This window comes from Podarcis muralis, chromosome 9, assembly GCF_964188315.1.
Source record: "Podarcis muralis chromosome 9, rPodMur119.hap1.1, whole genome shotgun sequence".
Lineage (NCBI taxonomy): Eukaryota > Metazoa > Chordata > Lepidosauria > Squamata > Lacertidae > Podarcis > Podarcis muralis.
This window is the reverse complement of record NC_135663.1, coordinates 61,620,557-61,638,733: the sequence shown is the minus strand read 5'-3', so window position 1 is coordinate 61,638,733 and position 18,177 is coordinate 61,620,557. Positions and strand designations below refer to the sequence as shown.

The following is an 18,177-nucleotide window of genomic DNA, read 5'->3' as shown; positions in this document are numbered from 1 at the left end:
TGGGTAAGACTGATAACTGAGTGCTTCATTTTGCCAGTCTGCCATTCAAATTGGAGCCGGGACTGAGCTAGGCTGCCACTAGCTGTGTAGCCCTTTTGTGAGTTCCGTTTTTGTGTTTCACCTCCTGTTGATTGTGAGAAAGGCTATACTTTAATCCTTGCCTCTTAAGCGCAATGAGACAAGCAGTGCAGTGTATAGGTTGGTTGTTGAACACAGGCAGCATAAGATAATGTCACAGGATCATAAAAGCAGTAGTGTTGAGACTGAGTGGCCAGAAGCAAAAGTAGACAAGGACTTGTTCACTTTTGTGCACAGAAGAGCAGGCATTGCAATCTGCATCTGCTGAAATTCTCCCTTCTGCCTCTGCTCTATTTTTTGCATCTGCTATATTGTCATCTCTGATACAGTCCCTGCGCAGACATGTCATACTAAGGATTTTCAGCAGCTCAACCAGCCCTGTAGCTGTGCTTTTTTTAAACAGCAGATGACCTCCCAGAATTAGGTGGAGAAACATTATCGTTTGCTAATTGGTGCACACTGCTGTTAAAGCTCCAACAAGAAGGGCCATTTTAAACTTGTAGGATTGTGCTGTCAGTCTGAAAAAACCTGTTATCTGTACACATTCTTATGTGACTTGAGACTTCAAAGACACTAAAAGATTCTTGGCACATAATTCATTTTGGGGTTTTTTTTACAAACAGGCTCCCATGCCCACTAACACGCAGATTTCAGAATGCCTAATTAACGTGATACAAAAATAACTTGTGGTCCATTTCTATTTTGGCAGCAGCAAAAGGACATTTAAGTTTGTATTTTCCTGTGCAGAAGGCTGGCGTTTGAAAACCTCCCTTCTGGCACAGCTCTTTCTTGTTTTATTTTAGAGTGAGCTAATCCCGCAGACTTCTCATCATGAAAAGTCGGTTTAGATTTGTATGTAATTAAACCAGGTTATCTGTCATGCAACCTAATTAGTTCCTTCCATCTTAATTATGTGTCATTTCCTTTCCAAGCTCGGAAGCACCAGACCCCGGAAAGACAGGAGGGTGTGCAGGAATTTCTAACATACATACTTATAAGAATCGTTAACACGCTCTATTTAAGCAGGGAGAGTTATTCTGCCTTTTAAGTGGTTTGCGGAATAAACACATGTGCAAAAGTGCCAATCCATAGCTGATCCCTGCTTTAAGCACCAATATTCCCTTGCATTGGCTTTAATTGAAGTTGGCAACAGAGTGGCTCTTCCTCTGCAGGTTTGGCTGGAGCCATGTCCACAAATTATTCTCTTGTGGTGAGATCATTCTTCTTGCAGGGGGTTGGACTAGATGACCCTCAGGTTCCCTTCAAACTCTATAATTTTATGATTCTATGGTGGCAGGTAATTGACAGGTGGGTAGCCCCATCCACCTGTCAAAATCATCTAGTGAAGAGGAGGAGTTTGGATTTGATATCCCGCTTTATCACTACCCGATGGAGTCTCAAAGCGGCTAACATTCTCCTTTCCCTTCCTCCCCCGCAACAAACACTCTGTGAGGTGAGTGGGGCTGAGAGACTTCAAAGAAGTGTGACTGGCCCAAGGTCACCCAGCAGCTGCATGTGGAGGAGCGGGGACGCGAACCCGGTTCCCCAGATTACGAGTCTACCGCTCTTAACCACCTCACCACACTGGCTCTCTTCAATCACTGCTTGATTCAGTTCTCGACTATTATTTCAATCTATTTCAAGAGTACATGCTTAGCTTGGCCCACTGTGAGGTCATAAGAAGAAACAAAGGACTTACTGCTTGCATTTCTGTCCAGGTGAACCACTTAAGCTTAAGCTTGTTCAACCTCATCCACTCCAAAACCTTCTCCAGATAATTGATTGTTGCTGGAATAACTATGATTGTGGATTATTGGACTGTTCAAAACATTTTATCATTATTTATTTATGATCACTGTATCATTCTGATACACATTTGAGCTGAATTGCATATCCAGTTTTCTATTTTAGATCTCTCATTGTGAGTGACCCTAGAGCAGGCATAGGCAAACTCAGCCCTCCAGATGTTTTGGGACTGCAACTCCCATCATCCCTAGCTAACAGGACCAGTGGTCAGGGGTGATGGGAGTTGTAGTCCCAAAACATCTGGAGGGCCGAGTTTGCTTATGCCTGTCCCAGAGTCTAGCAAAGGGTATTTGCTAAGGATTTTGTCAGCCTAGGTAACCTTCACTTTCTCTTTCAGTTAAATGTAAAAATATCCCATTCTTACAACATTTTGAAGTAGTTACCGAGAAAGACTGGATCTGCTTTTATTGTGCTACGGTGATCTACTGTAGTGGACTGTTTGATACACTACTCATAGCAAACTCAAGTCTGGTGCTAAGAATGCCCTTAACAGGGCTACAGCCAATTCTGATGCATTAATGTTTATATGTGTATCATACCTTAGTTTGCAAAATCAGGTTTGTCCCCAGCTTACATTTGCAAGAGTATACAGTACCTCAGGTTAAGAACTTTGCTTCAGAATGCGAACAGAAATTGCGTGGCGGCAGCTAACCCATTAGCTAACCCATTAGCTAAAGTGGTGCTTCAGGTTAAGAACGGACCTCCGGAACAAATTAAGTACTTAACCCGAGGTACCACTGTACTTATAAAAAATGTAGCATTGATAAATGATAAAGTATAATAGAAAATCTTTTAAAATGTTTATTAACTGTAACTGCTGGGCTGCTGCTAGCCTTTGGAATGTCTCTTCTTCCTTGCTAATAATAATAATAATAATAATAATAATAATAATAATAATAATAATAATAATAATAATGTATTATACACAACAGCACAAGGTTGAATTACTGGAGTGAGTGTTAAATTAAATATTGGTAAATGTCACAACAAGCATTTTGGCTCACTAAGATATTCCCTAGAGCATCGAGTTCAGATTGCTGCATTAAGCTTGCGCTCACAGCTTTTAAGATTAGTGTTCTTTCCTGCATGAAACTACAGCGCTATTTAAGCCCACAGTTGTCACAACTATTGTTAACAAGCCTCGTTTCTTTGTTGCCTGCAGATACAGTAGCAGAAAGAAGCGCATTACGAGAACATGTGTATCCTAAACTACGAGAATTCTGCAGGGAAAACTACGGACTTGAATTTCAGGTATTTAAGTTGTGATGCACATGCAGGGAATCTTTTAGATTGATGCTGTACAGTGGACCTTAAGGTATCATTCTATGCAGAATTTGTTTAAAAAAATAAAAGGGGGTGTGATCATTCCACACGCAGGTGTAGCTACACTTGTGGGAAGGATCAGTTTGAGCTCATTGCAACCATCTCTTCCCTCCTCCTCCTCCCTGGCTGACTCTTGGCTACAGACACATCCTACGGCACTGGCTACTACTTCCATAAGGAGAGTGTCACATGCCTCTATATACCTCCACCCATTCCTCTGCTCTTCTTTGTCACCAGCCCAGTAATTTGAGGAGGCCTTGCAAAAGAGAAGGGGGCAAATGGATGAGCATGTACAAGACGTGGCCAGGGGAAAAACAATGCTATCCAGGGTTGTAAAGACTGCAGAGAGAATAATTGGGTGCACTCTTCCCACCTTAGATCAAATCTATGCTGCCAGGTGCCATAAGAAAGCGGCAGAGATAGCGCAGGATAGTGCGCACCCCGGAAATGATCTCTTTCAGCTTCTGCCTTCTGGAAGAAGGTATAGGGTTATAAAGGCCAGGGCTAGCCGCCTGAGAAACAGTTTCTACGCAAATGCAATTCTGGTTCTAAACGCAGCATAAGGGGTCTCAATAGTATAGTGTATTTTTTAGTATATTTTAGGGACGCGGGTGGCGCTGTGGGTAAAACCTCAGTGCCTAGGGCTTGCCGATCGCATGGTCAGCGGTTCGAATCCCCGCGGCAGGGTGAGCTCCTTTCGATCCCAGCTCCTGCCCACCTAGCAGTTCGAAAGCACCCCTAAGTGCAAGTAGATAAATAGGTACCGCTTTATAGCGGGAAGGTAAACAGCATTCCGTGTGCTGCTCTGGTGCCGGTTCGCCAGAGCAGCTTTGTCACGCTGGCCACGTGACCCGAAAGTGTCTGCGGACAGCGCTGGCTCCCGGCCTCTAGAGTGAGATGAGCGCACAACCCTAGAGTCTGTCAAGACTGGCCCGTTTGGGCAGGGGTACATTTACCTTTTTATAGTATAGTTTAGTATAGTGTATTTTAAAATGGGGTTTCAGAGTTTTTAGGGGTTTTTGAATGTTTTATGTAGTTTTTCAATTTCATTGTTCTGTATGGGACAATGACAATAAAGATATCGTATATCGTATATCAACATGCACTGGACTCCTGTTGCAAGTAATGGCCAGCACGCTATGGTGTGTGAGTGACTGAGAGCCAGACAGGTTAGTGTAATAATGAAGGCTCCCAAATCCATCACTTGCTTTGACCCCATGGGGATGAATTTCTTCTTTTTAAAAATAATAATAATAGTTTTTATTAAGTTTCTTACAAATATAACACATACTACAACAGAAAACAAAATCACAAATATAAACAAAAGAGAAAATAAGAAAATAAAAATACATATCAACAAACACCCAAACAATACAAATTAACTGGCTATTTAAACTTCTTACGTCATTAACATGGTTTTGACTTCCTCTGAGCCCCCCCCATCTGAATTTCCTTGTATTTAAATGTAGCAGTTTTCTAATATCATTATTAAAACACAATATTCCAACTAAAATCAAATTTCTTAATTTTTCTTCAAGTTCTAAATCTCAATTATTTTACTAACACTTACTTTCATCCTAGGCCTATTTAGTACTTTCAAGTAATTTCTAATTTTTAATGTGACAATATTTATTCAAATAGTCTTTAAATCGTGGGGATGAATTTCAACTTGGACGTATCAGTCGGATTTGAGTTTATAATGACTGGACTGTGCCTATTATTAATCAACAAGCAAAGTGGCTTTGGCAAGGAAACACACTTAACTGCTCTTGCATACATAGGTGTTGTTCGGAAGATGAGTTCCTGTGTCAAATCTAGGTGGGCACCATAGTTTCCCTGCCAGCTTCTCCTTCACTCAACGGAGATCACAAACTCGTTTCCAACTCCCCTAGCACCTTTCAGACATTTCCCTTCAGACCAGAGCTCCCATCAGCCAAACCAGCCGGGACAATTGCTGGGGCTGGTGAGACTTGTAGCCCCAAACATCTGGAAAGCACCAGGTTGGGGAAGTGATTCATGAGTTGGACGCAACAGGGATATTGAATTTTGACCAAATGCATTTGACTTTTAGGTTTTCTACAATGGTTCACAGTTTAACATGATTGTTGTTGTTGTTTAGTCATGTCCGACTCTTCGTGACTCCATGGACCAGGGCATGCCAGGCACTCCTGTCTTCCACTGCCTCCCGCAGATTGGTCAAACTCATGCTGGTAGCTTCGAGAACACTGTCCAACCATCTCGTCCTCTGTCGTCCCCTTCTCCTTGTGCCCTCCATCTTTCCCAACATCAGGGTCTTTTCCAGGGAGTCTTCTCTACTCATGAGGTGGCCAAAGTATTGGAGCCTCAGCTTCAGAATCTGTCTTTCCAGTGAGCATTCAGGGCTGATTTCCTTCAGAATGGATAGGTTTGATCTTCTTGCAGTCCATGGGACTCTCAGGAGTCTCCTCCAGCACCATAATTCAAAAGCATCAATTCTTCGGCGATCAGCCTTCTTGATGGTCCAGCTCTCACTTCCATACATCACTACTGGGAAAACCATAGCTTTAACTATACAGACCTTTGTTGGCAAGGTGATGTCTCTGCTTTTTAAGATGCTGTCTAGGTTTGTCATTGCTTTTCTCCAAAGAAGCAGGCATCTTTTAATTTCGTGACTGCTGTCACCATCTGCAGTGATCATGGAGCCCAAGAAAGTAAAATCTCTCACTGCCTCCATTTCTTCCCCTTGTATTTGCCAGGAGGTGAGGGGACCAGTGGCCATGATCTTCGTTTTTTTGATGTTGAGCTTAACATGATTACAATATATCAAAAGATAATCTCTAAACAATAAGCAACTAGGAAGAAAAATAAATGCATTTTTAAAAAATTGAAATAACTCCACCAATCATGGCTAACACTAATCCAAATGAAATGTGTAGAAATCATGGTTTATAGACAGTGGATTAGTTGGGCTAGTTTTTGGGATATTCCCATTGGCAGGGGAACCTACAATTTTCCGAGTTCTCATTTGTAATGAGACACATATATGATGTACTCAATGGAAGGGCAATATCTGTGGCCATTATCTGTGACCTCAGTTCTCGCTGGGCCCTTTTTGTTTTGCTCCATTAGGTGTGCTATGTTTTGTTTTGTTTTCAAAGTATTCACTGACATCGGAAGCAACATTCCTGTGTGCCTTTTATACTTCTGCCAAACCTGGGGTTTAGCGTAACAATGCTGATATCTTCATTTTGTTTCTTACTGATTTTGGCTACAATTCTGTCAACATTCACCAGCAGGTTACATTACTAGAGGAAGTAATTCCAGTACCTAGAAAAAGTTATTTTGAAACGAATTTTTTACAAAATCAGTTACCTTCTAATCCTCAGGTAAAAAGGCTGATTTTGGTCATTTGTTACATATTGTAACTGTGTAAATTGTAACCCAATAAGGCAACATAAGGCATCATACAAATGCCTTGAAAATATATACAATATATCGTACCCTTTATGGACCTTTCATGCATACAATTTGCAGTACGGTGGTACCTCGGGTTATATATGCTTCAGGCTACATACGCTTCAGGTTACGCACTCTGCTAACCCAGAAATAGTGCTTCAGGTTAAGAACTTTGCTTCAGGATGAGAACAGAAATAGCGCTGCGGCAGCAGCGGGAGGCCCCATTAGCTAAAGTGGTGCTTCAGGTTAAGAACAGTTTCAGGTTAAGAACGGACCTCCGGAACGAATTAAGAACGTAACCAGAGGTACCACTGTAGTTCCTTGGCTGTCGATTGTCTCTACAGGCTTGGTATCTTATCTCATCATCAGTTTGAAAACCCAGAACATTCAGCTGATCAGCTGTAAGGGGTAAATAATGTTGAATCAGGTGCTTCTCAGCTCCTCTTGGTTTTCCCGTCAACATTAACGTCATAGGGCTGTGACACAGAAGCATCAGCTTTGCATAGTTTTTAACGAACGAGGAACACAGACACAAAACGGGACTCGGTTCTTATGTTGTACAACAGAATGTGTGCATACCTAATCAGGCATCCAAGTATTGCTGTTCAGTGGCCAAAAATACTGAATTGCAATGATGTGATTATGCTTGGCACATGGAAACCAGAACTGGGACAGTAGTATGCCAACTTACGCTGAAGGGCAGGCTTTTCGTTTGCAAGCTCCTCTCTTTTTAAAGGTCAACGAATTGCCTTTCAGTTGCACGTTGTGTGAATACTGATGTTAAGTAGTTGTTGGTTTGGGGATGGTTTTTGTTGCTGTTGTTGTTACTTTACACCCTCCCTTCTAACTTGATAATGTAAAGGATTAGTGCAGTTACGTGTGTCGGATGCTATATTTTGTGGCATTTATACATGCCACCTATTTTTTCAGCTTCTTTTGTCGTTTAGTCGTTTAGTCGTGTCCGACTCTTCGTTGACCCCATGGACGAGACACGCCAGGCACTTCTGTCTTCCACTGCCTCCCACAGTTTGGTCAAACTCATACTGGTAGCTTCGAAGACATTATCCAACCATCTTGTCCTCTGTCGTCCGCTTCTCCTTGTGCCCTCCATCTTTCCCAACATCAGGGTCTTTTCCAGGGAGTCTTCTCTTCTCATGAGGTGGCCAAAGTATTGGAGCCTCAGCTTCAGGATCTGTACTTCCAGTGAGCACTCAGGGCTGATTTCCTTCAGAATGGAGAGGTTTGATCTTCTTGCAGTCCATGGGACTCTCAAGAGTCTCCTCCAGCACCATAATTCAAAAGCATCAATTCTTCGGCGATCAGCCTTCTTGATGGTCCACTTCCATACATCACTACTGGGAAAACCATAGTTTTAACTATACGGACCTTGGTTGGCAAGGTGATGTCTCTGCTTTTTAAGATGCTGTCTAGGTTTGCCATCGCCTTTCTCCCAAGGAGCAGGCATCTTTTAATTTCGTGACTGCTGTCACCATCTGCAGTGATCATGGAGCCCAAGAAAGTAAAATCTCTCACTGCCTCCATTTCTTCCCCTTCTTTTCAGCTTCTTAGACATGGTTATATTATTGGATTCAGAAACATTAGCAAATTTGAATATTAAGAGGAAATCCCAACACCCATTACCAGAAGAAGTTCCCAATATATCGACAGTAAAAATCCAGAGGTTTGCTGCCTTCAAGGACAAAAGGGAAAAATCTGCACTTTTGACTTACACATTTAGTACCTGTTTTCAATGCCAGATGCTGGTGACAAGCGACAGGGCTTAGCTTTTATCGCTGTGCCCTGTTTGGGAACTCCCAGAGGCATCTGGCTGGCTATTAATGGAAAACCAGAATACATGGCCCCTCAATCTGATCCAAGAAGAGAATTGTTGTGTTTTTAATATTGGTACCTTCAGTGACTTCCATACCATAAGGTTTTATTTCCACAAGCCTTGACTAGATCCCTTATTTGGGGGATTAGCCTGCAAACTATGTTCAATAGAAAGGAAATCCTAAATAAATCCTAGCATTATTTCAATAGGCCCTACGCTACCTTAAGATACTGGTAATAGAGTTCCTTATCAGGCATGCCATTTAGAAAAAAAAGGTTAGTCCCCAACCTCTCACAATTCTCTGCTTTCCTTCTTTAAATTACACATCCTTGAGATAATTAAAAGAGCTGTTTAATTCAAACCTTTCTGAATCCAAGAGTTAGCACATTGGCAGAAGCTTGTGATGCACAATAGATGTTGAAGAATACAATAGTAGGCCATATTCAATAAATAGCAGTAAAGGTAAAGGTACCCCTGCCTGTACGGGCCAGTCTTGCCAGACTCTGGGGTTGTGCGCCCATCTCACTCAAGAGGCCGGGGGCCAGCGCTGTCCGGAGACACTTCCGGGTCACGTGGCCAGCATGACAAGCTGCATCTGGCGAGCCAGCGCAGCACACAGAACGCCGTTTACCTTCCCGCTGGTAAGCGGTCCCTATTTATCTACTTGCACCCGGGGTTGCTTTCGAACTGCTAGGTTGGCAGGCGCTGGGACCGAGCAGCGGGAGCGCACCCCGCCGCGGGGATTCGAACCGCCGACCTTTCGATCGGCAAGCCCTAGGCGCTGAGGCTTTTACCCACAGCGCCACCCGTGTCCCTATAAATAGCAGTAGTAGGGATGTAAATATAAACAAGAAAGATGTTCAAGTGCCTGTGCTGTTAAGAAGACCATGATCTTTAGCAAAACTGTTCTGCAGTCCTTATGTTATCCAGCCGGAACACAAACATACCCAATGCAGAAGCTATTCTGGTGATAGTATGCAAATCTTTGCAATTAATTCAAGGAGCAATCTGTGCACACTTAGTAGGATGCAAGGCCCACTGTATTCCATGGTATGTCTTCCAAATAAACTTGCATAGGATTACCCCTGTTAGTAACTAAAACTTATTTAACTACAGTTAAAGGTAAAGGGACCCCTGACCATTTGGTCCAGTCGTGGCCGACTCTGGGGTTGTGGCGCTCATCTCGCTTTATTGGCCGAGGGAGCCGGCGTACAGCTTCCGGGTCATGTGGCCAGCAGGACTAAGCCGCTTCTGGCGAACCAGAGCAGCACACGGAAACGCCGTTTACCTTCCCGCCAGAGCGGTACCTATTTATCTACTAGCACTTTGATGTGCTTTCGAACTGCTAGGTTGGCAGGAGCAGAGACTGAGCAATGGGAGCTCACCCCGTCATGGGGATTCAAACCGCCAACCTTCTGATCTGCAAGTCCTATGCTCTGTGGTTTAACCCACAGCGCCACCCGTGTTGCTATATTTTAAATTCTGGAAAGACTGGAGAAACAGTAACATGGGCTATCCCTGTTCTCTCATTCCTGCAAGAGTTGAAGACCCTCTCTATTTCAGTGACTGCTTCCCATTGTCGATAGCAACTGACAGAGCAATCCTGTACTTTCATCATATGGAGACTAGAAATAGAGTTGTCACTGTTCCAGTGAAATGTCTGCATATCCAATAAGTGCTCGGCCCGAGAAGGGAAAGGGGAGGAAACACAAGTGTACAAAATTCCAACAGCATGTAAAAATGACAGACGCACTCGCTGTTGTCCGTGGAGAAAACCAGCATAGCCCACCAACCAGGGATTGTGCCAGTAGCAGTGTCCCATGCCTTGCATAGGTAAAGGTAAAGGGACCCCTGACCATTAGGTCCAGTCGTGACCAACTCTGGGGTTGCGACGCTCATCTCACTTTATTGGCCATCAGTGGCGGGCTGCCCTTCTCCCTCCTCGGGGGGAAAAGCCCCCAAGAGCCACACACACACTCCACGTCGCTCGTGAAAGGGAGTGCGGCTCTTGGGGGCTTTTTTGGGAGGTGGGGGAAGGGCCTGAGGGGCTGCCCTCTGTCCCTTCCCCCACCTCCCGCAAAAGCCTGCAGGAGCCGCGCACCCTTTAAAGAGCGTGCGGCTCCTGCGGGGTTTTCTTTGAGGAGGGAGAAGGGTCTGACGCGGCCAGTCAGTCCCTTCTCCCTCTTGGGGAAAAGCCCGCAAGAGCCGCGCGGCGCGTGTGTGCGGCTTTTGGGGGCTTTTCCCGCCTGCATTCGCACCATAAGACGCACACACATTTCCCTTTACTTTTTAGGAGGGAAAAAGTGTGTCTTATGGAGTGAAAAATACGGTATAAAGCTGTCAATGGCACAGGGCCACAATGCCTCAAGGACCATCTCTCTGCATATGAGACAACCCAAACCTTGCGATCATCATCCGAGGCCCTTCTTTGTGTGCCTCCTCCTTGAGAGGTCTGGAAGATGGCACCGTAAGAATGGGCCCTTTTCCTAAGTGCCTCCCTGTTTGCTCTCCCCAGGGAAGCTTGCCTAGCATCTTCATTACATATATTTAGGGGCCAGGCAAAAATATTCCTCATCTCCCAGGCCTCTTTGTCTAATTTAACAATTGGGCCCTTTGAAACTGCAGGAGGTATTGTTTTGGTTTATTACTCTATTATGTAATTTTGTGTTTTTATATTGTAAACTTGAGTGGCGCAGTGGGTTAAACCACAGAGTCTAGGACTTGCTGATCAGAAGGTCGGCAGTTCGAATCCCCGTGACAGAGTGAGCTCCCATTGCTCGGTCCCTGCTCCTGCCAACCTAGCAGTTCAAAAGCACGTCAAAGTGCAAGTAGATAAATAGGTACCGCCCCGGCGGGAAGGTAAACGGTGTTTCCATGCGCTGCTCTGGTTTGCCAGAAGCAGGTTTGTCATGCTGGCCACGTGACCCGGAAGCTGTACGCTGGCTCCCTCAGCCAATAAAGCGAGATGAGCACCGCAACCCCAGAGTCGGCCACGACTGGACCTAATGGTCAGGGGTCCCTTTACCTTGTATTGTAAACACTGCCCTCAGATGAAGGGCAGTATAGAAACTGAATAAACGGTAATGGTGATGATGATTGTGAATTCATCTCATAATGTAGTTGTCAGGGAACTGCCATCAGTGCCGGAGGGAGAGAGCAAAAGCCAGAGGGTTTCCAGAGAGTGTCCAGGGATCGGGAGACACAGCCCATCTTCTGGGGAAGAGAATCAGCGTAGCACCAGTGGAGAAGGGGGGCAGGTGGGGGAAGTGGTGAGGCGGTCCCATGACTCCTTGCCTGGGACCAGCGGGGAGAGTAGGGGTCCTCCGTTGCCCACGCCCTCTTTGCGCAGAAGGCTTTCGCGCAGAGAGGGTAGGCGGAGACTAGGCGTCAAAGAGCTTCTTTGCTGGAAGAAGTTTAAGAAACGCCCACTCACGGATTCTGCCAGCGACTGAGTCAGCCACGGGTGAGTGGCGGTCCGGACAGATAAAGTTTACTTTGGCAGCCCAGCCAGGTGTTTGCACCCAGCCTGGGAGATAGTTGCCTGCTTGCGCACGAGCAACCCCTTAGAAACCATTACAGTAGTTTTTCAAGGCTTTGAAGGATGCAGTCCTGTACTCTCTTACTTAAGGGTACATCCCGTGGACTTAACTTCTGAGTAAGCAGGCATAGGACTGTACTGTTGTAGAGTTGTACAAATGACAGAGCGGAGTTTCATCCCAGGCATCTGGAGCATATAGCAGACCGAAAAGTTTGTAGAGTTGCAGCTTTTCTCCTGTCATGACTCATTTCATAGCACATTGTTGGCACCAGACAAACGAAGAGCTGATAATAGCAGCTGCAACACCCCCTCTCAGAGCACTCCACATGCAGTCTCCTTCTCTCCTGTTCCCACACCTTCCCTTGTTCCTCCTGTTGCACAGTCCTAGCCCCCACACCCTGCAAATATCCCCCATACTTCATCATGGGGAAAGGTTTTGGGTTTTTTAGCTGATCTCCCCATTGGGGCCCTAATGTGTAAATTGGATGTCAGAATTTGCAGGCACAGGGGAAACGGTGCAATTCAGCAGCAGCAGATACAGTGGTACCTCTGGTTACGTACTTAATTCGTTCCGGAGGTCCGTTCTTAACCTGAAACTGTTCTTAACCTGAAGCACCACTTTAGCTAATGGGGCCTCCTGCTGCTGCCGCACCGCCGCCGCGTGATTTCTGTTCTCATCCTGAAGCAAAGTTCTTAACCCGAGGTACTATTTCTGGGTTAGCGGAGTCTGTAACCTGAAGCGTATGTAACCTGAGGTACCACTGTATAGGCAAAACATACTGCCCGGAATTATTTTGCCAGTCTTTGCTCCTTTAAACACGGCAGTGTCCCTCTTTTCCATCTGAGCTAAATTATGAAGTGAAGTGATGCCACACTGTCTCACTTAATCTCTTTAAATAAATATAACAGCTTCTCCCCCCCCCCCCGCACAAACACACACGTAACTTGCATCTTATTAACATTATTCAAATTAGATCTTTAGGCAAAATCGAAAGTCTAAACAGCAAGCCATCTGTCATTTTATATTCACTGGGACTATTGCTTCCAAAACAACAAAATATTAAATGGGGACGGGAATGGCATTATGGGGGTCTGAGTTGTAGTGGCTTGTCTTCTATGGAAGGTATAGTGGTGGTTTCAAACCTGGCTTCTTTTTATTTTCCTTTGCTTCGTTCATTTGTTTGTTCTTCCTTTTTAACTTTTGAGCCACCTGCCGAAAGTGAGCAAGGCTATTTCTTTCTTCTCAAACTGCTGGCCTTAAATGTAGAGACTGATGTGAGGCTGATCTTTCCTCAGAGTGGTGGAATCCACACTCAAACCTGACCCCAAATTCTGGACTTCATCTTCACTAGCTCTGTGGTTCCACCCAATGAACCCGCACCAAAATCAGGCCCCAGAAAACACCAAACATTTTCTTAAAAAATATTTCAAGACCTGAATGGCACATGCAAACTGTCATACAAAAGAACTTTTCTCTCATGGGCACTTGGGATACTGAGAAACTTTATCTTTTTTTTCCATTTAAAAAGATTCTAGCCCTCATAGTTATAAATGGTTGCTGGTGGCAATCAAGGCTCTGTACAGGTAAGGTAAAGGTAAAGGGACCCCTGACCATTAGGTCCAGTCGTGACCGACTCTGGGGTTGCGGCGCTCAACTCGCTTTACTGGCCAAGGGAGCCGGCGTACAGCTTCCGGGTTATGTGGCCAGCATGACTAAGCCACTTCTGGTGAACCAGAGCAGCACATGGAAACGGCGTTTACCTTCCTGCCAGAGCGGTATCTATTTATCTACTTGCACTGGTGTGCTTTCGAACTGCTAGGTTGGCAGAAGCAGGGACCGAACAATGGGAGCTCACCCCGTCGTGGGGATTCGAACCGCCGACCTTCTGATCGGCAAGTCCTAGGCTCTGTGGTTTAACCCACAGCGCCACCCGTGTCCCTCTGTACAGGTAAATAGCTTCAGTCTCTAGGATTCTGGGCGGGCCCCCCAAATTGTTCTTGTTCTGTGCCACGGGGGGGCATAGCTGTCAACGTTTCCCTTTTTTTAAGTGAAATTCCCTTATTCCGAATAGGATTCCTCGGAAGAAAAGGGAAAAGTTGACAGCTATGCCTGGGGTCCCCTACCACCCAAGATTAAAAGAGGGATCAAGCTCAAACAAGTAAACAAAGTCAACCCCAAATCTCTGACTGCTTCATTGTTCTATGTTGGGATGTTAAATTGTGAAGCGTATTAACAACCACGTTGCTTGTTGGATTTCCAGGTCATTGACCTATACTGGGGAGTGGAACCCGAAGAATGGGACAGACCAGAGTTGCAGAAAACTCGTATGAGGCTCCTAGAAGATTGCTTGAAAACATCTGCAGGTCCATGTTTTGTTGTGGGTATAAAAATAATGCTTTATCTAATTAACCTACAAGCCGTAGTGTGGTTATAGATGCTTTCCTAAGGACATACCTTTAACAAACAACCTAATAGTTCACTTTATTTTTCTGTACAACCTCACTACAGAGTGCCTATATATCAGCAACTCTTCCAATAACCTCATGATGTTACTGACACCCCTGTGAAAATTAGTTATGTAAATTATGGGGCACAGGAGCTGACCTCAATCTTTGCTGCTTCATTGGAGGGAGTATATATTTTACGTAACGCTTGCAGATTTGTTTTTAGAGCAACTGTTTCAGGTTTCGGATGTTTTGAATGGGGGTGAAACAGGGGTAGCCAGTCCTACAGATCTTGGCTGGACTTCAGCTTCCATCAGCCCCAGCCAAGATGGCCAGTGGTGAGGAATGATGGGGGTTTCAGTCTAGCAGCCTCTGGAAGACACCACACCAGCCGCCACCACAATAAAACTATTGCGGTAACCCACAAACAGACGCAGCAGACTAGCAAATTTTCAGCAGCAAACTATTCCTTGCTGTAACACATTCAATACTTGGCCTTGCTGGCTGGGGCTGACGGCAGTTGGATTCCAAGTGACACATATAATCATAGAGTTGGAAGAGACCACAAGGGCCATCGAGTCCAACCCCCTGCCAAGCAGGAAACACCATCAGAGCACTCCTGACATATGGTTGTCAAGCCTCTGCTTAAAGACCTCCAAAGAAGGAGACTCCACCACACTCCTTGGCAGCAAATTCCACTGTCGAACAGCTCTTACTGTCAGGAAGTTCTTCCTAATGTTTAGGTGGAATCTTCTTTCTTGTAGTTTGGATCCATTGCTCCGTGTCCGCTTCTCTGGAGCAGCAGAAAACAACCTTTCTCCCTCCTCTATGTGACATCCTTTTATATATTTGAACATGGCTATCATATCACCCCTTAACCTCCTCTTCTCCAGGCTAAACATGCCCAGCTCCCTTAGCCGTTCCTCATCCCATGTTTCTCATCCCTGCTCTGTATCATCTGTAATCGCCACCAGCTGTATCTTCTTGTTCTCCTCCAGGGTTGCAATTGCACTGATGCCTGCTCTGAGCCCAGGAGCCCTCTGGGTAGAAGCATCTTTGCAGCGTTTTGCTCCACTCAAGCCAGAATCATCTTCTCTCGCTTTGTCTCAGGCCTGTATTTGTGAGCCAGTTTCAGAAGCCGAGTAGCTTGTGGGAGCTATTTATCTGCCAGGGGCACCTTCAGTCTTTTGCAGAGGATGGCTCCCTGGTCAGACCTAACAAGACCATTTCCCAAAGTGGGTCACATCCCATTTGGGCTGGCTATCTTGCCTAATAATAATAATAATAATAATAATAATAATAATAAATTATTTATATCCCACCCTCCCCAGCCGAAGCTGAGCTCAGAGCGGCTAATAACTGTAAAATAATACAGCATTCTAAAATCAATTCATTGTAAAATCAGTTCAAATCAAATTGATGGCAACCATTGGGCTAGAGTTCTGTGAGGATTACAAAAGGCTGTGCCTTGGCCAAAGGCCTGGTGGAACAGCTCTGTCTTGCAGGCCCTGCAGAAAGATGTCAAATCCCGCAGGGCCCTAGTCTCTTGTGGCAGAGCATTCCACCAGATCAGAGCCACAGCCAAAAAAGCCCTGGCTCTGGTTGAGGCCAGCCTAACTTCACTGTGGCCCGGGACCTCCAAGATGTTTTTGTTTGAAGACCGTAAGGTCCTCCGTGGGACATACCAGGACAGGCGGTCCCGTAGATACGAGGGTCCTAGGCCGTATAGTGCTTTAAAGGTTAAAACCGGCACCTTAAACCTGATCCTGTACTCTACCGGGAGCCAGTTCAGCTGGTATAGCACCGGGTGAATGTGATCCCGCAGCAAGGACCCCGTAAGGAGTCTCTCCGCGGCATTCTGCACCTGCTGGAGTTTCTGGGTCAGTCTCAAGGGCAGCCCCACGTAGAGCGAGTTACAATAATCCAGTCTGGAGGTTACCGTCGCGTGGATCACAGTGGCTAGGTCAGGGCGAGAGAGGTAAGGAGCCAACTGCTTAGCTTGGCGGAGATGGAAAAATGCCGCCTTTGTTGCAGTCTGCGCCTCCATGGAAAGGGAGGTGTTGAAGATTACACCCAAACTCTTAACGGACGGTGCTGGCACTAATTGCACCCCTGCAAGAGATGGGAGTTGATGCCAAAGATCTTGGGCCTTTTCTCAAAGAGTGTGTTGACGGCCCTCACGGTCTCCTGCTTCTTGACCAGAACAGGAGCTGGGGCCACCTTCTTTGCCTTGGCCTGTTTTCTCCCTATGGCAGCTTGATGAGGGAGGAAATCTGGCAGGTGAAGATACTACAGGTGGACCTAATGGGAGTGTCAGGGAATAAGCAGGAGGTGTGAAAAAGTTACCATGGGGATTGTGCTTGTGGCAGCGAACTTTTACCAGAAACACTTTATGTATCAAGAAGGAGATGGGGGGGGGGGGATTGGGAAAATAGGTGCTGTGAGAAAATGAGGCGAGGAGAGAGAGAGAAAGAAATGAGCAGATAAGCAAAGAGAGAAGGGGGAATAGAGAGAGAGAGGAGGCAAGAAGTTGGTGGAGGGAGAGAGAGAAATATACAAATAAGCAATAAATCAAAATGGATAAACTATTCTATGGTTTGCTCATGGTTTGCTCACATGCATACAATACAGTAGTTGAAAATTTGCTGTTTCATATGCTGTAGGCCTGTGGCTTTTAGAGATAGATGCTTTTAATATTAGAGAGACAAAGAGTCACCTGTTTTTTGTTGGGGGTTCAAGAACCATCTTGGCTTTTTATTGTTTGAAGATGACCATCAATAGGAGTATATTAAAACTGCCAAATATAGCATAGGCTTCTTAGCCAGTGAGTTATCTTAAACAAGACAACTTCGCTAAGATTTTTTGTGTGGCCATAAAGAGTTTCACCACAATTTCAGATCCGAAGGGAAAATGTAGAAATTGCCTTTGTCACTTGTTGGCGGTTTTTGTGTTATGCAGACTTATGTTTGCTTTTAATTGCTGGTTATGCTAATGCGTTCAAAGAAGTTGAGCTGTAGCTCATTTCTAACAATTTTCCAATCACAACTTAGAATTTTAATGCTCAGAGTGCAGAGATTACCAGAGTGCTGAATCACAGTGGTTGTTAATAGAACAATTCCATTCATAGATTATCCCATCTCAAGAAGTATTTGTAACAGGCTCAATTTTGTGGAGATACTTTCATATTTTTTCCTTGTTGGATCTGTTAATGGGTGTCCTGGATTACAAAGTTATAAGCAACAGATTCATTTCATTAAAAAAAAGTGGAGAAATTGGAGGAAGAATTGTAGTACGGGACACTGATAAGCACTTAATATAGCTTTGTGTGAGTTTTCTTTTCTTTATGGCTCTGTACCAAAGAATAACAGGGAATAATAGGAAAGTAATAGAAGATATTTCTCTATTCATGTTTGTTGTGTCTTCTCTATTCATAGCAGCAAATTCAGCAAAGCAATTGGGTGGCAGGGGGCGGGTAGCAGCAACTTCCCTGCAGATATGTGTGCAACTAACCCAGAGATTCCCTGACCTCCTGCCATTCCACTGAGTGCAACACCAATTCAGTGGAATGACTTTTTCTTTCACAACACATTCAACAATCGTGAGCTGCTTGTATAGCTCACCTCCATATTTGAAACATATTGTGATTGGCATGGCCGATGGTTGATTGTTAGATGCCAATACCAGCTTCTGCAGTTAAGCAGCCACCTTGGAGCTTTGCACC

General features: G+C 45.0%; 1 protein-coding gene across 2 annotated transcripts in view; it reads left to right on the top strand.

Annotated features, from left to right (window-relative positions):
* Window positions 1-18,177, top strand: part of NWD2 (NACHT and WD repeat domain containing 2) — a 67,580-nt gene that overhangs the window by 26,135 nt on the left and 23,268 nt on the right. The window contains exons 2-3 of one of the 2 annotated variants that reach the window (XM_028744011.2): window positions 3,047-3,135; window positions 14,273-14,389. In XM_028744011.2, the coding sequence (XP_028599844.2) occupies window positions 3,047-3,135; window positions 14,273-14,389 (206 nt within the window). Of the gene's footprint in view, window positions 1-3,046; window positions 3,136-14,269; window positions 14,390-18,177 lie in introns of those variants that run through there. The other variant, XM_028744012.2, reaches the window with a different exon arrangement.